This window comes from Moschus berezovskii, chromosome 1 (assembly GCF_049115385.1).
Source record: "Moschus berezovskii isolate FMDL1 chromosome 1, NW_MosBer_1.0, whole genome shotgun sequence".
Taxonomy (NCBI): Eukaryota; Metazoa; Chordata; class Mammalia; order Artiodactyla; family Moschidae; genus Moschus; species Moschus berezovskii.
In genome coordinates, this window is record NC_142460.1 from 61,572,004 (window position 1) to 61,592,233 (window position 20,230).

Below are 20,230 nucleotides of genomic sequence, written 5' to 3' on the forward strand. Positions count from 1 at the left end.
TGCCTGCAATGCAGGAGACTCAGGTTTGATCTCTGGGTCAGGGTAGATCCCCTGGAGAAGGGAATGGCAGCCCCCTCTAGCATTCTTGCCTGGAAAATTCCATGAACAGAGAACCTGGTGGGATACGGTTCATGGGGTTGCAAAGAGTTGGACATGACTGAGCGACTAACACACACTTTCATCCTCAATCTATGTTGTTTATAACCTAATAAATCTCAGTTAACTGCACTGACAGAAATTGGAGATCGTTTCAGTTAGTTTATTATTTCATTCACTCAAAAATATTTCTTGAATATTTACTATCTGCCAAAAACTCTTCAATATGCTAAAGATATAACAATAAAGGAATAATGCAAACTGCTAACAGTGTCCCTTTATTCAGAACATATTTTTGTGTCAAGTCGTGATACATCCCATGAAGAAAAACTAAACAGACTAAGAGATTTGGAGGTGATGGGAGAGGAACATTTTACATAGGGAAACCAGAAACACCTCTCTTGATATCGTAATACTCCAGCAGATCATGAGTTGAAGGAGAAAGCCTGAATATAAAAGACTGTTCCAGGCAGTGGGAAATAAAAGGGCAAAGTCTTAAATTTAACCAGGAATTTGCCTCAAAAGTTACTGGAAAGTATTATTAGACATGTATTCATTAGCATATATTGAATTTCTTGCTTACTAAGTCTTCTGGTGCTGTTCTTAGAATTTTTAACAAAAAGTTTTTATCAACACTAAACCATCCTTTAATAGCAATAATGGAGGGGTTTGGTGATTGTACATTGCTAGAGAAATATGCTTAATCCTAAACTTGATTTGAGGCAGTTGACTTTTAGAGTCATCAAATTTCTCTAAGAAACTCTTATTTGTGCAGTTTTTCAGAAAGGTGAATAAATGTTTTCTTTAGCATAAAATAATAAGATCTTATTGCTATGTTGATACCGCTGATACCAAATTAACAATTTTAATGGCATGTCTACATATAAATTGAAAAAGTAGTAATAGAACTTAAGTAAAATATTTTAAATCCTATAAAAATAAACCTGATTAGCAGTGAAAATAAGTGCAGTCTGATCACATTTTGCATAATCTATGACTGTCATGTGATGTAAGGCTCTATTTTATGATTGAGCAAATATCCTGCACATTGTTTGCTCATTTTCAATGCAATTCGTTGTTTTAAAAAGAGACGGCAATTTAACTCCATTAACTTAACTGCCTGCATTACAGATTGCCTGATTTGGATAAGTGGATTATTGATTCAAATGTGGTTACTCTTAAAAAGTAGATTTTCGTTTGTGGAAGGGATATTTTCTAAAAGTCCTTTTTACTTCAAAGTAAATATTAATAAATATTTTTTTAAAATAATGTGTAAAAGTGAAACTAAAAGACTTTCAAGTTTCATAGATTATTCTGATAAATTATTTAAAATGTGAAGTGTCTAATATTTAATAAATAGTTTGTAAAGATTGAAAACTAATTACTGACCTTTTAATCACACTGAAATTCTATATAACATGTTTAAGTAGCTTTTTTTTCTTCCATGTATTCCTCAGCACTTTTCTATTTGGTTTGGATTCTAAAACAGTCAGTTCCAGCTACATAATTTGTGATGCCCAGTGAAAAATGAAACTGCAGGATCCTTTGTTCAAAAAGCAGGAAAAAAAGGGCCACTAAAGGTACTAAAATATAAAGCTTTTTCCTTCTGCAATTTCTCTCTCTCTCTCAGCTTGTCGTGGTACTTTTTTATTTGCCATTTAATGTCCAAGTAAAGAAAAAGTAAATTTCAAATTACAAGCATAAACTTTACCATTCATCTTTATATTACTCAATGCTACTTTTAAATGTAAAGATAAGAGCATTTAACTCATGTGGAGAGAGTACAGAACAGTTTTTTTTTCCTATAGTCCTGCACCACTTGGTGTCTCCAGTCCTCAATGTTATCTCAAGCAGACCAGGACAGACAAAATATAAGACAGACTCAAAACCTTGGAAAGAGGAAGGAAGGGTGTCCCCAGGCACTGATCCAGTCCAGAGACCCTCCCTCTGCACAGGGATAGTTGTAGGGAGATTGATGACACCTCCAGATTCCCAGGGCTTCCCAACCCACAGTGGAAGGGAGAACTCTAAAGGTCTTTAAACCTCCTTGCCAGAAAACTGTTGGCTGCCTGCATGGGGTGAATGAGAAAGCTGGGGTATCAAGCTCTCAATTGTCCCATCAGACGTCGCTTACAAAATATGAGCTAAAGATAAAATTATTAAGAATTTCAAGATGGCAGTAGCTAAGCATTATACTCTAAGCAGGATTATAGATCCGTGCAGCTAAGAAAGTCAAGCAGACTCCTGAAATCTGTCCTGAAAGCATTTTACCAAATAGTGATGTCATTCTTTTTCCCATTTACCTCTACATGTGAGTCAGAAAACGACTACGTTCAGTAACTATGATGTGCCAAGTACTGTGCTGTGTGCCATGTCGTGAAAAACAAGCGCGTGTTAGAGTGTTTGAAATGAGGTGTCTACTACAGCGCAGTCAACAGTCTTTCATTCCTTAAAATTCTTTAGCGCTTAGCTAAGAAAAAATAAAAATTAAACATATATCTGATTCAATATACATTTTTGAATACTGAGTGCCTAAAATATTACTTAGCATGCAAGTCCTTAAAATATGTATAAAGTAATAAATGATTAAATAGTGATGTGATAGGTGGTAAATGTTGACATTTCATTTTTCTATTTCTATGAAAGAGAGACTAGATGTTTGACCATATATTTATTCTATCATACAGTAAGCAAAGCTTTTAGTTATGAAAGATGAAAAACAAAAAGAATTGAAAGATAGCTTCATAATTTGCCTAAAGCTGTTCTAATTATTTGGCAATTCTAATAGACCTAAAGATAAATTCTATATTGTTGTACTGAGTCACTTCTAAAGTGTACCCTAAGACAAAAAAGTGCTTTTTTTCCTTCAAAATAATTATAGCTTGGCTCACTGAATTACTTGTATTCATTTTTTTCAAATTCTTATCCAGCTTATATCTTAAGTAATCTCTCAATAAAGCAAATAAATAATATTCCAAGGATAATAAATATATCTATAATACGTGGATAGACAGACATATCCTTTTCATTCAGTTTTGCTTTGTCTTTAAAAAGCTTATTTTACTCTTCTGCTGAATCACTATATCTCTAAGATATGATTACCCTTTACTTTACAAATCCTGTGCAAATTGATGTCCTCTCTCAACTTCCTGTTCCAAGGTTTCTTTATATAAATAGTGAATAATTGACTACTTTCTATGAGTTTGAATTATATTTTGATAGGCTTGATATTTATGTCCTATCTTATAATTTTATAAAGTTTTTTTAATTACTTTTCTTCAAGATAAGTGTGTTGGTCAGTTGTAGGCAGGATCTGAGCATTTAGATTCCTAGAAATTGGGACTAGGTTCCTCTTTCTGTTGTTATAAGAAATGTGCTGAACAGTTTTGAATATTTAAAATGTTCAAAGTTGGTTTTTATTTAGTTGTTTTTCAAAATGTGAGATACTTGTATTAAGAGCGGAACAATTAAACTCTATTTGAAGTGCTACTTAATTATATTTTTAAATTTAAAGATAACTGACATGTAAAATTATGTCCTAAAATATTTTCCACCATCTGACTTTGATTACCCTAACTGCTGCCAGCTCATATTATATACTTATAAGGTGGCAATTTTCATATACCTTGAAGAATCTCAAGAGAATGTATACTTCAGCTACAAGTCTTCAATCAAGATGCATTTATAAATGTTATAACATTTGGATAAATATATTTTATGTTACAAATAAATGTCATTTTTATCCCATTTCGAATATATCTGAGAAATAATTCCAATTTTCTTGTATATTTTAACTGACTCTTTTAGAATGGTCTTCTTTGTGTATGCGTGCTAAGTTGCTTGTCATGTCCTACTCTTTTGTGACCCCCTGGACTGTGTAGCCCTCCAGGCTCTCCTGTCCATGGGAGTGTCCATACTATTCTAGTATTCTTGCCATGCCCTCCTCCAGGAGATCTTCCTGATTCAGGGATCTGAACCCTCATCTCTTATGTCTCCTACGTTGCCATGCGAGATCTTTACCATTGGCATCACCTAAGAAGCCTGTCTTCCATGTATTTTGCCTAAAATCTTCCCTCTGCCTATTAGCCTATTAAAGAAGAAAATACAAAAGAATAAATTGCACTTCAAGAGCTAGATGGTCTCTTTCTCTGCATCATAACTCTTTGAGATAGGAAACCATCAGTAAAACAGTCTAGTTAGATTACTTCAACTTATTTATTTATTTATTGGAGATTTTTTTTAAATTTATATAATGTAATTTTTACTCTAATTTTCTCAATAAAAAAGGAATTCATAATGGTAGGTGAAATGCAAGAAGCAACCTAAATGCATTAAATTATGACAGACCTTTTTTTAAATGATATATCCTTGATATGTCCACTTTCTTTACATATGAAGAATTAGATAAAGTTTTAATGATCTTTTAAGGCAAACTCATCATTTTTGTGCTATGATATTGAACTATCATTCTCTAAGCTCTTCTCTACAAATGTCCCAATTTTTCATTTCTTTTATTAATTTAAATTTATTTTCTGCTTCCATAGCTTTATTTTTCCTCCTTTGTGGTAGCTCACAGTTTCAGAGGTGGGAATGAAGTCATATACTTGCCTTCATGTAACTTTTAAGTCCACTGTAGCTTGTCATGGTATCAGGGGCACCAGAGGTAGAGTATGGAAAGAGTCACCCTAATAGGAAGTTGATTTTTTAAGGAAAATTATAGTGCTTCTTTTTAAATTTATGTATAATATAGTATGTGCAATGCTATATATTAATATGTTAGTTATATAATATAATGATAACAATTTTAAAGGTTATTATGCTCTATTTATAGTTATGGTAAAATATACTGGTATGGTATAATATGGTAAAATATACTGGCTGTATCCCCTGTGCTTATCCTTGTAGCTTTTTTATGCATAATAGTTCATACCTTTTAAACTCTTACCCTTATATTGCTTCTCCCAACCTGTCTCCTCCCCATTGGTAACCACTAATTTGTTCTCTATTAGTCTGTTTCTTTTTGTTATATTCATTAGTTGTGATTGTTTAGATTCTATATGTATCATCATGTAGAATCAGTCATGTCCAGCTCTTTGTGACCCCCATGGACAGTAGCCCACCAGGCTCCTCTGTCCATGGAATTTTCTAGGGAAGAATACTGGAGTGGGTAGCAAGTTCTCCAAGGGATATTCCTGACCCAGCGGTCAAACCCAGGTCTCTTACATTGCAGGCAGATACTTCATCATGTTTATCTTTGTGTTTATCTTTGTCTGACATTTCTGTTACCATAATATCCTCCAAGTCCATCCATGCTTTTGCAAATGGCAAAATTTTATTTCGGTTGCCTCTACATCTTGGCAACTATAAATAGCTCTGTTTTGAACATTGGGATGCATGTAAATTTCCAATTAAGTTTTCTTAGAAAATGTGGTATCAAGTTTTCATAATATTATCTATAAGTTCATTACATTGTACTTATATATTGAAAATATCGGTTGCTAGATAATGAAGGTTTTATATAAATGAAAAATGTCATGCTGTTCCATTTGTATATGGCTTTTTCTTCAAAATGATTCTCATTCAGGGATATTCCTTAAAACAGTAGTATATTTAGTCAAAATCAACTAATGAATAATTAGCTCATATTTTAGGAATTAATTTATATTTCCATGGAGAAGATAGAAACAGTTTCTGGTTAAAGGAATAAAAGAGCCTTGGAAAACAGTTCTTAATATACAGAGAAATTTAAAATAGGATAAAGAACACATCTTAGATCAATAGGGGATGACAGAGGATGAGATGGTTGGATGGCATCACTAACTCAATGGACATGAGTCTGAGTAAACTCCTGGAGTTGGTGATGTACAGGGAGGCCTGGCATGCAGGGTCGCAAACAGTTGGACATGACTGAGCAACTGAACTGACTGATATTAGTATCTTCAGTTCAGTTCAGTTCAGTTCAGTCGCTCAGTCATGTCCGACTCTTTGCGACCCCATGAATCACAGCACACCAGGCCTCCCTGTCCATCACCAACTCCCGGAGTTCACTCAGACTCATGTCCATCCAGTCAGTGATGCCATTAGTATCTTAAGAAAAATAAAACATATAGAAATAGTATAATCATGCATTAAGTATAATAATGAAATGTGTAAATATCCTAAATTACCAAGAATAAATAGTCAACAAATGTATTATGTCTATAAGGCAGAATATTAAGTTTAATGAATGAGAATAATGCTGACAGTATTGTAAGGACTGCAGGCCCTGAAACTCTATATATATCATCATCCAAGTATGTAAACAACTAATGTACACATGCAATCATAAGAAAATGAATAGCAAAATTTTCTAATGTTGGCACTGTTTTTCTCTGTGGGGTGGGTCTATGGTTGTTTAGTTCTCTAAAGTGACTTGTAAGCTCCTCCATGATCTGGCCCTGATTATCCTATTATTGCTCCTTATATTTACCCTGTTACCATAATTACCATGCTCTGCATTTCCATTGCATGTAAAGTTTTTCTATTGGTTTGTCCATAAATATATCCTAAGGTATAAGGTTACACATTTCACATAAAATCTATACATTAAATATTTACTAAAGATATAGGTAAATTAAGTGTATGAGTGTAAAGAAATACACATACACACAAATTTCTAACATACATAAAGTGAACTTTTTAAAGATTTAACACCCTGATCCTTTTGCCCCTTAATCATAAAGCGCTCACCTAGGATATCAACAGTAAGTATTTTGTTCATAGGCTCATCATTTTGGAACAAACCTACAGAAGGCGTAATGTTCAGTTGTGTCAACTTAAACAAGAATGTACTGGAAATATACAGGAGAGATTATAGTCTGTTTGGTATTATGGATCTCCAGGGCCTTAAATTTCATATCCTGTGTACATACTTTATCCTGCTATTTACCATCTTCATTCTTATGAATTTATAGCTCATCATGTCATTTTTTTTTTATTCTCTTTAAATGTCTATAGTTTAGTCATATAGAGAGACAGGAAACAGCTGGTAAGAATCTGATCAACTCTGAGTTCTAATCCCTAAACTGCTACTATCCAGCTGTGTAAATTCAGGCAAGATATTTAATCTTTCTGGACCTCAGATTCTTCATCTGCAAAATAAGTCTGTTACATTGGATAACATGATGAGCATTATAATATTCAGTAATTACATTGAATAATATGAACATTCTATGGGCATGGGCTTTTAATATTTTAAAACAGATTTCTATATAATTCCAAAGACTTGACATAATAAAAATATGACAATAACATAGTTTATAAATTTGATACCTCAACTGAGAGGAAACCTACTCCATAAAAAATCTCATTATAATTTTCCATGTATACAGCTCTTGCTATAGGTCTTACCCTGTAATATTTTGCAGTATTATTGTTAGTTTACCATGGTGACTTCAATTTGTGCAATTTTTTTGGACATAAAGAAGTATCTCAGTAATATTTCATCCCATATTCAAGTCCATATTACCTTATTCTCAGCAAGAAAAAATAAATATTCTATTTTTTGGAATATACATATATATAGATAGATAGATAATATATGTGGTGGCAGTGATTTAGTCGCTAAGTCGTGTCTGACTCTTGCAACCCATGGACTGTAGCCCACCAGGCTACTCTGTCTATTGGATTTTCCAGGCACGAATACTACAGTGGTTTGTCATTTCCTTCTCATATATAATTAGAAACTTGACTGTAAATAGATTAAATTTTATATGGTTTAAACATAGAAATATAACTGTCATCCCTGCCTCTCCCTTCTTACCATTTTTTCCCCACATTACAGGCTCTGCCACTTTCAGCTTCCTTTTTTTTTCATTTGTTTGGTTTTTTTGGTTTACCCTTTGCTTTTATCATTTCTCAAGATTGTACCTAAGTAACTCTTCAAACTGATTTGCATGTGTTCCTTATTCTGTCACTTATTTCCTTGAAGTAATAAATTCCAAATATCATTTAATCTTTCAACAATAGATTTTAAGCTTCTGGAAAAGTGAAAGTCACTCATTTGTGTCTGACTGTTTGCAACTCCAGGGACTGTACAGTCCATGGAATTCTCTAGGCCAGAATACTGGAGTAGGTAGCCTTTCTTTTCTCTAGGGCATCTTCCCAGCCCAGGTGGTGCAGTGGTAAAGAATCTGCCTGCCATTGCAAGAGATGCAAGAGACGTGGGTTTGATCTCTGGGTCAGAAAGATTTCCTGGGAATAGAAAACGGCAACCACTCCAGTATTCTTGCTAGGAAATCCTATAAACAGAGGAGTCTGGCAGGCTGCAGTCCATGGGGTCACAGAGTTCGACACAACTGAGCATACATATACAAAGTTAAGAGGAGAATGGTTTTAATGATTAGTTCTTTTGTACCTATATGATTACTTCATTTCCCTTTGCTGTCCTTCTGCAATAAGAGGGCAATAAGAAGGCAAGGTGACTCAAACCTTTTTTTCCTCAAAGTGAGACAAAGGGAGGGCATTCTAGGATTCAGCTCCAAAGCCATTCTTGGGTAGCACCATCTTCAATGTCTCCTATTAACTCTCTTCTGTTACTACTTTACCAGGTTTGTGTTACATGATGTTACCAAAACATGTAGAGACAGTACTAGTAATAAGCATCAATATCACCTGATGATCATTCTAAGAACTAAAATAGACACAGATAACAGAGTAGTATCTCTGTCATTTATCTAGTAAACTGACTAAGTGACTGAACACACGTTACTCTATCCCTGGAGCATTGAAGGTATAAAGGTATAAAGCTATATAAATACTTGTTTAATAAATGAGTGAGCAAACCTTTACTAAGCCATGACGCATGATTAGTACAATGGCTTATCATGTAGTATTGATAAGGAAAGGAGAAATTAGTGTGGCTTCCTGAAATACCTTACTTACTGTATTTAGGGAGACAAGTTTAGCAGACTGAAAAAGGCAAGCAAAAAATAAAAAGCATATTTTTAAGTTAAGCATTCAAGTTACAAGAATCAGATGTGAATGCTTTCGTTAAGAGGAGAGATGCTTAACTGAGCTGGAGTAATTTCTGGAGGAACTTTACCATAAAAGGAAGAAGAACATTTGGACTGGCCATATAAGAAGGGTTGAGCTTTGAGATTATGAAGCCATGCAGGAGGAACAAATTTTCACAGTTTGTTTCTGGCAGAGTTGTAGAAAAAGCCTAATTCTCCATGTTCATATCTGAAGAAGCTTTCAGTGAATCAAAATTTGCACCACAGTCAGCCTTTAATAAGAAAGTTATAGAATTATGCTCATTCAATTTAGGAAGCAGTTTTCATGCAGTATTATGGAGAAGGTCTTAGTAGTAATGTTATATTCTGCTTCTTCAAACGTGAGCAATGTTGGATAAAAAAGATTTGAATGTCAAAGATGAGATTTGTCAGAAGGAGAAGCTTACTTTTAGGGAGTTATTCTTTTAAGGAAACAGGCTTAGCAAAAAATAGTTTCCATCTGGGAGCAAATTTACATGGCACTGCTACAAGATGCATAGTTTGATTGTGATTTATAAACAGTCATTATAATGGGACATTTGTCTTCCCACAGCAACATCTCTGAGCACTAAGCACTATTTGGTCAAGCCCCTAGGATTTAACTGCAGGGTGTTCAGTTATAAAGCCGTTTTTCATAGATCTGAGCTGTTGAGTTCTTAACTGTAGCTTAGTTTCACTTTGATTTTGAAATCCATAAATGCCAGTCACAGCATTTAGGAACTAAAATCATTGGCACAGGAATTTAAATGAAGAGTGATAAATCAAGGCTGCCAGTGGCTAGTGTCTCAGCCGGATGCAAACACCACAACCACAGTTTTTAATAGCTTTGTGTGCCCAATTTCAAATTAAGTGTGACAGATTAAGCAGGAAGTTAATTACTATCTTGAAACAGATAGTCTAGTGTTGATAGGAAAGGGTATCATAAAGCTGTGTTTTATCTTAACAGAATACCCAGAAGAAATATTAGAAAATAGAGATGTATAAATAATGATTAGTTCAGGTAAAAAAAAGTAGGGAAGGCAGTGAGGGTTATTATGCATCTGGTTAAATGAGGGCAGGTATATGAAAAGGAGACCAGAGAACAGCTTTACTAGGCTCAAAGCAGGAAGTGAATTCATGTATGAATCAGAATCTTGGTACCTTCACGGTGGATGAGCTACTAGGTGCCTCAGGTACTAAATCTCTTCCACCTCATGCCAGATATTAGAATGTCTGTCAACTTTTCTCATGGTAGAATGCTAAAATGTACCATTACACCTAATCTGAATACAGCCTTAAAAACCCAAAGATGTTATAAATCACAAAATTCTTAACTAGTCATTCATTTATTTTTCTGTGCCTTCAATCCATGGCCCTTTCTCTCTTTAGACATTTATTAGACAGCAGCTCTTTTGCATTTCTTTTCCATGGGGATGGTCTTGGTCCCTGTCTCCTGTACAATGTCACGAACCTCTGTCCAGAGTTCATCAGGCACTCTATCAATCAGATCTAGTCCCTTAAATCTATTTCTCACTTCCACTGTATAATCATAAGGGATTTGATTGAGGTCATATCTGAATGGTCTAGTGGTTTTCCCTACTTTCTTCAATTTAAGTCTGAATTTCGCAATAAGGAGTTCATGATCTGAGCCACAGTCAGCTCCTGGTCTTGTTTTCGCTAACTGTATACAGCTTCTCCATCTTTGGCTGCAAAGAATATAATCAATCTGATTTCGGTGTTGACCATCTGGTGAAGTCCACGTGTAGAATCTTCTCTTGTGTTGTTGGAAGAGGGTGTTTGCTATGACCAGTGCATTCTCTTGACAAAACTCTATTTCTATTAGCCTTTGCCCTGCTTCATTCTGTGCTCCAAGGCCAAATTTGCCTGTTACTCCAGGTGTTTCTTGACTTCCTACTTTTGCATTCCAGTCCCCTATAATGAAAAGAACATCTTTTTTGGGTGTTAGTTCTAAAAGGTCTTGTAGGTCTTCATAGAACTGTTCAACTTCGGCTTCTTCAGCATTACTAGTTGGGACATAGGCCTGGATTACTGTAATACTGAATGGTTTGCCTTGGAAAAGAACAGAAATCATTCTGTCATTTTTAAGATTGCATCCAAGTACTGCATTTCGGACTCTTTTGTTGACCATGATGGCTACTCCATTTCTTCTAAGGGATTCCTGCCCACAGTAGTAGATATAATGGTCATCCGAGTTAAATTCACCCATTCCAGTCCATTTTAATTCACTGATTCCTAGAATGTCGACGTTCACTCTTGCCATCTCCTGTTTGACCACTTCCAATTTGCCTTGATTCATGGACCTAACATTCCAGGTTCCTATGCAATATTGTTCTTTACAGCACCGGACCTTGCTTCTATCACTGGTCACATCCACAACTGGGTATTGGTTTTGCTCCTGCTCCATCCCTTTGTTCCTTCTCGAGTTATTTCTCCACTGAGCTCCAGTAGCACACTGGGCACCTACCGACCTGGGGAATTCCTCATTCAGTATCCTATCATTTTGCCCTTTGTTACTGTTCATGGGGTTCTCAAGGCAAGTATACTGAAGTGGTTTGCCATTCCCTTCTCCAGTGGACCACATTCGGCTGTGGTCCATGTGATCAGATCGGCTAGTTTCCTGTGATTATGATTTCAGTGTGTCTGCCCTCTGATGCCCCCTAGCAATACCTACTGTCTTATTTGGGTTTCTCTTACCTTGGTTGTGGAAAATATCTTCACAGCCGCTCCAGCAAAGTGCAGCCGCTGTAGCTTACCTTGGACAAGGGGTATCTCCTCAAGGCCGCCCCTCCTGACCTTGAACGTGGAGTAGCTCCTCTCGGCCCTCCTACGCCCGCGCAGCCACCGCCTGTTGGACGTGGGGTAGCTCCTCTCGGCTGCCGGCCCTGGCCTCAGGCGTGAGGTAGCTCCTCACGGCCGCACCCCTTTGCGTGGTTCGTTGCGCCGGGCCGGCGTCCCTCGCATCGCGTCTTAGCTGTGAAAAGAAGAGAGGCGAAAAGCAAAGGAGAAAAGGAAAGATATAAGCATCTGAATGCAGAGTTCCAAAGAATAGCAAGGAGAAATAAGAAAGACTTCCTCAGTGATCAATGCAAAGAAAGAGAGGAAAACAACAGAATAGGAAAAACAAGAGATCTCTTCAAGAAAATTAGAGATTCCAAGGGAACATTTCATGCAAAGATGGGCTCGATAAAGGACAGAAATGGTATGGTCTTAACAGAAGCAGAAGATATTAAGAAGAGGTGGCAGGAATACACAGAAGAACTGTACAAAAAAGATCTTCACGACCAAGATAGTCACGATAACGTGATCACTGACCTAGAGCCAGACATCTTGGAACGTGAAGTCAAGTGGGCCTTGGAAAGCATCACTACTAACAAAGCTAGTGGAGGTGATGGAATTCCAGTTGAGCTATTTCAAGTCTTGAAAGATGATGCTGTGAAAGTGCTGCACTCAATATGCCAGCAGATTTGGAAAACTCAGCAGTGGCCACAGGACTGGAAGAGGTCAGTCTTCATTCCAATCCCAAAGAAAGGAAATGCCAAAGAATGCTCAAACTACTGCACAATTGCACTCATCTCACATGCTAGTAAAGTCATGCTCAAAATTCTCCAAGCCAGGCTTCAGCAGTATGTAAACCGTGAACTCCCAGATGTTCAAGCAGGTTTTAGAAAAGGCAGAGGCACCAGAGATCAAATTGCCAACATCCACTGGATCATGGAGAAAGCAAGAGAGTTTCAGAAAAACATCTATTTCTGCTTTATTGACTATGCCAAAGCCTTTGACTGTGTCGATCACAATAAACTGTGGAACATTCTGAAAGAGATGGGAATCCCAGACCACCTGACCTGCCTCTTGAGAAACCTGTATGCAGGTCAGGAAGCAACAGTTAGAACTGGACATGGAACAACAGACTGGTTCCAAATAGGAAAAGGTGTACGTCAAGGTTGTATATTGTCACCTTGCTTATTTAACTTGTATGCAGAATACATCATGAGGAACACTGGGCTGGAAGAAGCACAAGCTGGAATCAAGATTGCTGGGAGAAATATCAATAACCTCAGATATGCAGATGACACTACCCTTAGGTCAGAAAGTGAAGAGGAACTCAAAAGCCTCTTGATGAAAGTGAAAGAGGAGAGTGAAAAGGTTGGCTTGAAGCTCAACATTCAGAAAACAAAGATCATGGCATCTGGTCCCATCACTTCATGGGAAATAGATGGAAAAACAGTGGAAACAGTGTCAGACTTTATTTTTTGGGGCTCCAAAATCACTGCAGATGCTGATTGCAGCCATGAAATTAAAAGACGCTTGCTCCTTGGAAGGAAAGTTATGACCAACCTTGATAGTATATTAAAAAGCAGAGACATTACTTTGCCAACCAAGGTCCGTCTAGTCAAGGCAATGGTTTTTCCTGTGGTCATGTATGGATGTGAGAGTTGGACTGTGAAGAAGGCTGATCGCCGAAGAATTGATGCTTTTGAACTGTGGTGTTGGAGAAGACTCTTGAGAGTCCCTTATACTGCAAGGAGATCCAACCAGTCCATTCTAGAGGAGATCGATCCTGGGTGTTCATTGGAAGGCCTGAAGCTGAAGCTGAAACTGCAATACTTTGGCCACCTCATGCGAAGTGTTGACTCACTGGAAAAGACTCTGATGCTGGGAAAGGTTGGGGGCGGGAGGAGAAGGGGACGACAGAGAATGAGATGGCTGGATGGCATCACCGACTCTGTGGACATGAGTTTGAGTGTACTCCGGGAGTTGGTGATGGTAGGGAGGCCTGGCGTGCTGTGATTCATGGGGTCGCGGAGAGTCGGACACGACTGAGCGACTGAACTGAACTGACTGAGACAGCAGCTTCTTAAGCTGTTTCCTACTTGACTTAATGATTTTATCACTGTTTGAGATAATGTCTCAAGAAAGAATCTGTTCTTTGGAGTTCTGATTAGTTTTAGGAAAGATGCAGTTCAACTTTCACTTAATGAGAAAACGTTAAAAGCATTGTGTCAGACACTGTCCTTAAATCATAATAAAAACCAGCCCAGTAAGGTATAATTATACACATTTTCCAGTCAAGGAAACCGACAAAAAATAGACTAAGTAAAACATCAGTATCATGCAGTTAAGAAACGGACAATCCAGAGTTTGTAGTCAGGTGTTCAGGGTCCGGAAGTCTGTGCTCTTTAAACATTAGGACACATTTCCTTTTTAAACCTGGGCCCAGAGTGAGCAGCAGTAGTTATAAAACTCTAATTATTTTGTTGTAACTTATTCAAACCATTCATTGTGTTCTCTACCTATTGCAAGTTAGAAGCATACCTTACTCAGAAAATAAAGATTAAATACAAAGATTAAGAATCCCTGGGTCAGGAAGCTCCCCTGGAGAAGGAAATGGCAACCCCCTCCAGTATTCTTGCCTGGAGAATCCCATGGATGGAGGAGCCTGGTAGGCTACAGTCCATGGTGTCGCAAAGAGTCAGACTCGACTGACTGACTTCACTTTCACTTTCAAGATAACATTTTATCAGTCTCTACAGAAAATATGATGAGCAACCACAGTAAACATATAAACTCCAGGAGACTTTTGACCTGTCCTCGGAGCTCATGAACTTTGCTGACCATCACTACAATGTCTTGCCTGAATTGAAGGGGTCAGTATATCAAAGGAGGATATTGAAACACAGAAGTCTATTGTTAGATAGAAAGTATTCTTGGGTCTTTCAAAATGTTTAATCTTGAAATTGAAACAAGTATTTTTATGACTCATTAATATATATATTTTTATAATAGGGCACTTTTTATAAACTTCAGAGAAAAAGCAAAATTAAAATATATATTTAATAAAGAAAGAAAGAATTAAAATTTAAAATGCATTTATTCTCTGGTACACTTCTTCAGATAACATATATTGTCAAGTCCAAAAGAAATGTATTTCATAAAACTCATCATTCCACCCAGCCATGGGATCTATTTTGCTTTTGCCCCAACATCACAGGCACATTCTTGCCTCATGGCCTCTGTCCTTTTGTTACCTCCTTCCATTCTTTGCTCCAGTGGCATTAGGTTACAGAGACTTTTCATGACCACTTCAGTTAAAATTTTAATTTTTCATGTAGTTACCACTCCTGACTGCATTCTCTTCCTTTTTTTCTTTCATGACACTTATCACCATTTCCATTTTACTGAAATGTTTATTTTCTGTTTTTCACCAACTTTCATGTGAACTCCATGTAAGCAGGGACTTCTGTCATGTTTATTTGCTATATTCCCTGTGCCTAGAATAGAACCTGGCTCATGCTTGGAGCCCATGATGTATTAATTAAATGGATAAATGGAAGAAAAACTGAATAATTGAATATTTTTATGTTATAAGTTTGTAATAATTCATTAACCACTTTCTAATTAGTCTAAATAAATATGTTAGGATGCATGTAAAATTCCATAGCAAACTGAGCTAATATTTACAGTTTTAATATTTTATTTTACATCTTCACCTTAGTCAGTTTTAAAATACTCTGTATAATCAGCCTTTTGCTTTAAAAGGCAATATTAATTGCTAAGCAGAATCAATTTATATTTATTAATGACTATACCTATATCATGAGAATTGCTTAAAGATGTGTTTCTGGGGATTTATAAAACATGTCAAGTTACTTGAAATGACAAATGTTTAAAAGTGTTGACAAACAATTCTAAATGGTTCCTGCTTTGTAGTTAGAAATAAATCAAATTCATTACTGAATCCTGAGGGCAATACAGTGCCTAGCACCTAGGAATATTCATAAATATGTTGAATAAAGGAAGACATGATTAAATAAAGGGATCCACTTTAAAATTTTTATTTATTGAAATATTTTTTTAAAAATTTTATACAAGTACAGTTGATATACAGTGTCTTCCTAGTTTCAGGTATATAGCACAGTGATTGTAATATGTATGCATACGTATTATACATGATATGTATGCATACATATGGAGAAGCAATAACACCCCACTCCAGTACTCTTGCCTGGAAAATCCCATGGATGGAGGAGCCTCGTAGGCTGCAATCCATGGGGTCACTAAGAGTCGGACACAACTAAGCAACTTCACTTTCACTTTTCCCTTTCATGCATTGGAGAAGGAAATGGCAACCCACTCCAGTGTTCTTGCCTGGAGAATCCCAGGGATGGAGGAGCCTGGTGGGCTTCCGTCTATGGGGTTGCACAGAGTCGGACACGACTGAAGTGACTTAGCAGCAGTAGCAGCAGCATGCATACATATAAATGTATATATATACACACACACACACACACACACATTTTTCAGGGTCTTTTCCTTTATAAGTTATTACAAAATAATGAGTATAGTTCAATGTGCTGTATAGAGGGTCTTTGTTGGTTATTTATTTTTTTATATTGTAGTGTGTATATGTTGGAGAAGGCAATGGTGATCCACTCCAGTACTCTTGCCTGGAAAATCCCGTGGATGGAGGAGCCTGGTAGGCTGCATTCCAAGGGGTCTCAAAGAGTCAGATACGACTGGATGACTTGACTTTCACTTTTCACTTTCATGCATTGGAGAAGGAAATGGCAACCCACTCCAGTGTTTTTGCCTGGAGAATCCGGGGATGGAGGAGCCTTGTAGGCTGCCGTCTATGGGGTCACACAGAGTTGGACACAACTGAAGTGACTTAACAGCAGCAGCAGCAGTGTGTATATGTTAATCCCAACACCTCAATTTATCTTTCTCTTCCGTTCCCTTTTAACACTCATAAGTTTATTTTCTGTGTCTGTGAGCCTTTTTCTGTTTTTCTGTAAGTTCATTTGTATCTTTTTCTTTAGATCAAACATATAAGTGATATAATATGATATTTGTCTTTGGCTTACTTAGTATGATAATTTCTAGGTCCATGCATGTTGCTGCAAAGGACATTATTTTATTATTTTTTTATGGCTGAGTGATATTACATTTGATATTTATACCACCTCTTCTTCATCCATTCATCTGCCAACAGACATTTAGGTTACTTCCATGTCTTTGCAATAGTAAATAGCACTACAGTGAAAAATTAGGATGCCTGTATCTGTTCAAATTAGAGTGTTCTCTGGATATATGCCCAGGAATAAGAGTTTAGGATCAAATGGTAACTCTGTTTTTAGTTTTAAAGGAATATCCATACTGGTCTTCATACTGTCTGTACCAGTTTACATTACCCCCGGAGGAGGAAATAGCAACCCACTCTAGAAATCTTGCCCAGAAAATCTCATAGACAGTGGAGCCTGGTGGGCTATAGTCCATGGGATCACAAAAGAGTCGAACACAACTGAGTGATTAAACAACAGTGTAGGAGGGTTCCCTTTTCTCCAAACTCCAGCATTTATTATTTGTAGACTTTTAGATGATGGCCAGTCTGACTAGGGTGAGGTGATATCTCATTGTCGTTTTGATCTGTGTTTCTCTAATAATTAGCGATGTTAAGCATTTTCTCATGTGCCTGTTGGCCATCTGTAGTCTTCTTTGTAAAAATGTCTATTTACATCTTCTGCCAGTTTTTTTATTGGGTTATTTTTTTGTTTTTATGTTGAGTTATATGAACTGTTTGTATGTTTGAAAATTAAGCCCTTATTGGTTGCATCACTTGCAAATATTTTCTACCATTCTGTAGGTTGTCTTTTCATTTTGTTTATGATTTCATTTGCTGTGCAAAAACTTTTCAGTTTAATTAGGTCTCATTTATTTATTTTTGTTTTTATTTTAATTACTCTTAAGTGATGAATCCAAAAAATGTTTGTGTAATATATGTCAAAAAGTGTTCTGCCTATGTTTTCTCTAGGAGTTTTCATAGCATTTAGTCTCACATTTATGTTTTTTATCCATCTTGGGCTTATTTTTTTATGTGATGTTAGAGAATTTTCTAATTGCATTTTTAAGCATGTGGTTGTCCAGTATTTCCAGCACCACTTGTTGCTGAGATTGTTGTTTCTACATTGCATATTCTTCCCTCCTTTGTTGTAGATTGACCATTGGTGTATGGGTTTATTTCTGGGCTTTTTATCTTGTTCCATATGATCATCACAGTAGATGCAGAGAAAAAGCATTTGATAAAATTCAAACTGCATTTATAAAAACCCTTCAGAAAGTGGCAATAGAGGGAACATAACATAATAAAGGCTATATACAATAGACCCACAGCAAGCCTTGTACTCAATAGTAAAAAGCCAAAAGGATTTCCTCTAAGGACAAGAAGAAGAGAGCATGCCCACTCTCACCACTTTTATTCAGCATAGTTTTGGAAGTCTTAGCCACAGCAGTCAGAGAAGAAAAAGAAATAACAGAAACCCAAACTGGAAAGGAAGTAAAACGGTCACTATTTGCAGATGACAAGCTACTATACACAGAAAATCCAAAAGACACTACCAGAAAACTACTAAAGCTCATCAAAAAATTCAGTAAAGTTGCAGGATACAAAATTAATATGCAGAAATATGTTGTATTTCTATACAGTAACAGAAGATCATAAAGAAAGCTAAGGAAACAATCTCATTTACCATCACATCTGAAAGAATAAAATACCTAGGGATAAACCTATCAATGAGTTAAGGGGCTATACACTTAAAACTGTAAGATGCTAATGAAAAAAAATGGAAAACAACACAAACAGAAAGATATACGGGAAATTTCCCACACATGAATTTTCAATTTGTGAACTTTCAAGGATGTGAATGTACATTCACATGTCCAATCACATAAATTATTTCACATGTCTGGCTTAAATTGTCATGTCCATGCAACCACGATAAGTGGTTGTGCTTTTCTGTATTTTACTGTACAATGTTGTTGCTGTGAAACATGAGGAGTTTACTAATAAAGACCTGATGAAATTAGAGGCACAGAGAGAAGATGGAGAAAGACACAAAGAAGTAACTGAAGAACTGGAGACACTTATGATCCAGCAAATGGCAAGAGGATTATTTTCATTTAAGGAGGCACTAAGAATAGCAAGGAGAGATAAGAAAGCTTTCCTCAGTGATCAGTGCAAAGAAATAGAGGCAAACAATAGAATGGGAAAGACTAGAGATCTCTTCAAGAAAATTAGAGATACCAAGGGAACATTTCATGCAAAGATGGGCACAATAAAGGACAGAAATGGTATGGACCTAACATAAGCAAAAGATATTAAGAAGAGATGGCAAGAATACACAGAAAAACTATACAAAAAAGATCTTCACGACCCAGATAATCATGATGGTGTGATCACTCACCTAGAGCCAGACATCCTGGAATGCGAAGTCAAGTGGGCCTTAGGAAGCATCACTTCGAACAAAGCTAGTGGAAATGATGGAATTCCAGTTGAGCTACTTAAAATCCTAAAAGACGATGCCGTGAAATTGCTGCACTCAACATGCCTGCAAATTTGGAAAACTCAGCAGTGGCCACAGGACTGGAATAGGTCATTTTTCATTCCGATCCCAAAGGAAGACAATGCCAAAGAATGCTCAAACTACCACACAATTGCACTCATCTCACAGGCTAGCAAACTAATGCTCAAAATTCTCCAAGCCAGTCTTCAGCAATACGTGAAGTGTGAACTTCCAGACATTCACGCTGGTTTTAGAAAAGGCAGAGGAATCAGAGTTCAAATTTCCAAAATCCACTGGTTCATCGAAAAATCAAGAGAGTTCCAGAAAAATATCTACTTCTGCATTCTCAACTATGCCAAAGCCTTTGACTGTGTGGATCACAATAAACTGTGGAAGATTCTGAAAGACATGGGAATACCAGACCACCTGACCTGCCTCTTGAGAAACCTGTATGCAGGTCAGGAAGCAACAGTTAGTACTGGACATGGAACAACAGACTGGTTCCAAATAGGAAAAGGAGTATGTCAGGGCTGTTTATTGTGACCCTGCTTATATGCAGATTACATTATGCAAAATGCCCTGCTGGATGAAGTACAAGCTGGAATCAAGACTGCTGGGAGAACTATCAATAACCTCACATATACAGATGACACCACCCTTACAGCAGAAAGTGAAGAACTAAAGAGCCTCTTGATAAAAGTGATAGAGGAGAATGAAAAAGTTGGCTTAAAGCTCAACACTGAGAAAACTAAGATCATGGCATCC

General features: G+C 36.7%; 1 protein-coding gene across 4 annotated transcripts in view; it reads left to right on the plus strand.

Annotated features, from left to right (window-relative positions):
• EPHA6 (EPH receptor A6) overlaps positions 1-20,230 on the plus strand; it is a 1,038,562-nt gene that overhangs the window by 448,782 nt on the left and 569,550 nt on the right. Inside the window, exon 6 of one of the 4 annotated variants that reach the window (XM_088836281.1) lies at positions 1,554-1,603. The exons of the other annotated variants lie outside the window; for them this stretch is intronic. Within the exon in view, the coding sequence (XP_088692407.1) occupies positions 1,554-1,603 (50 nt within the window). Of the gene's footprint in view, positions 1-1,553; positions 1,604-20,230 lie in introns of those variants that run through there. 4 annotated transcript variants of the gene reach the window in all.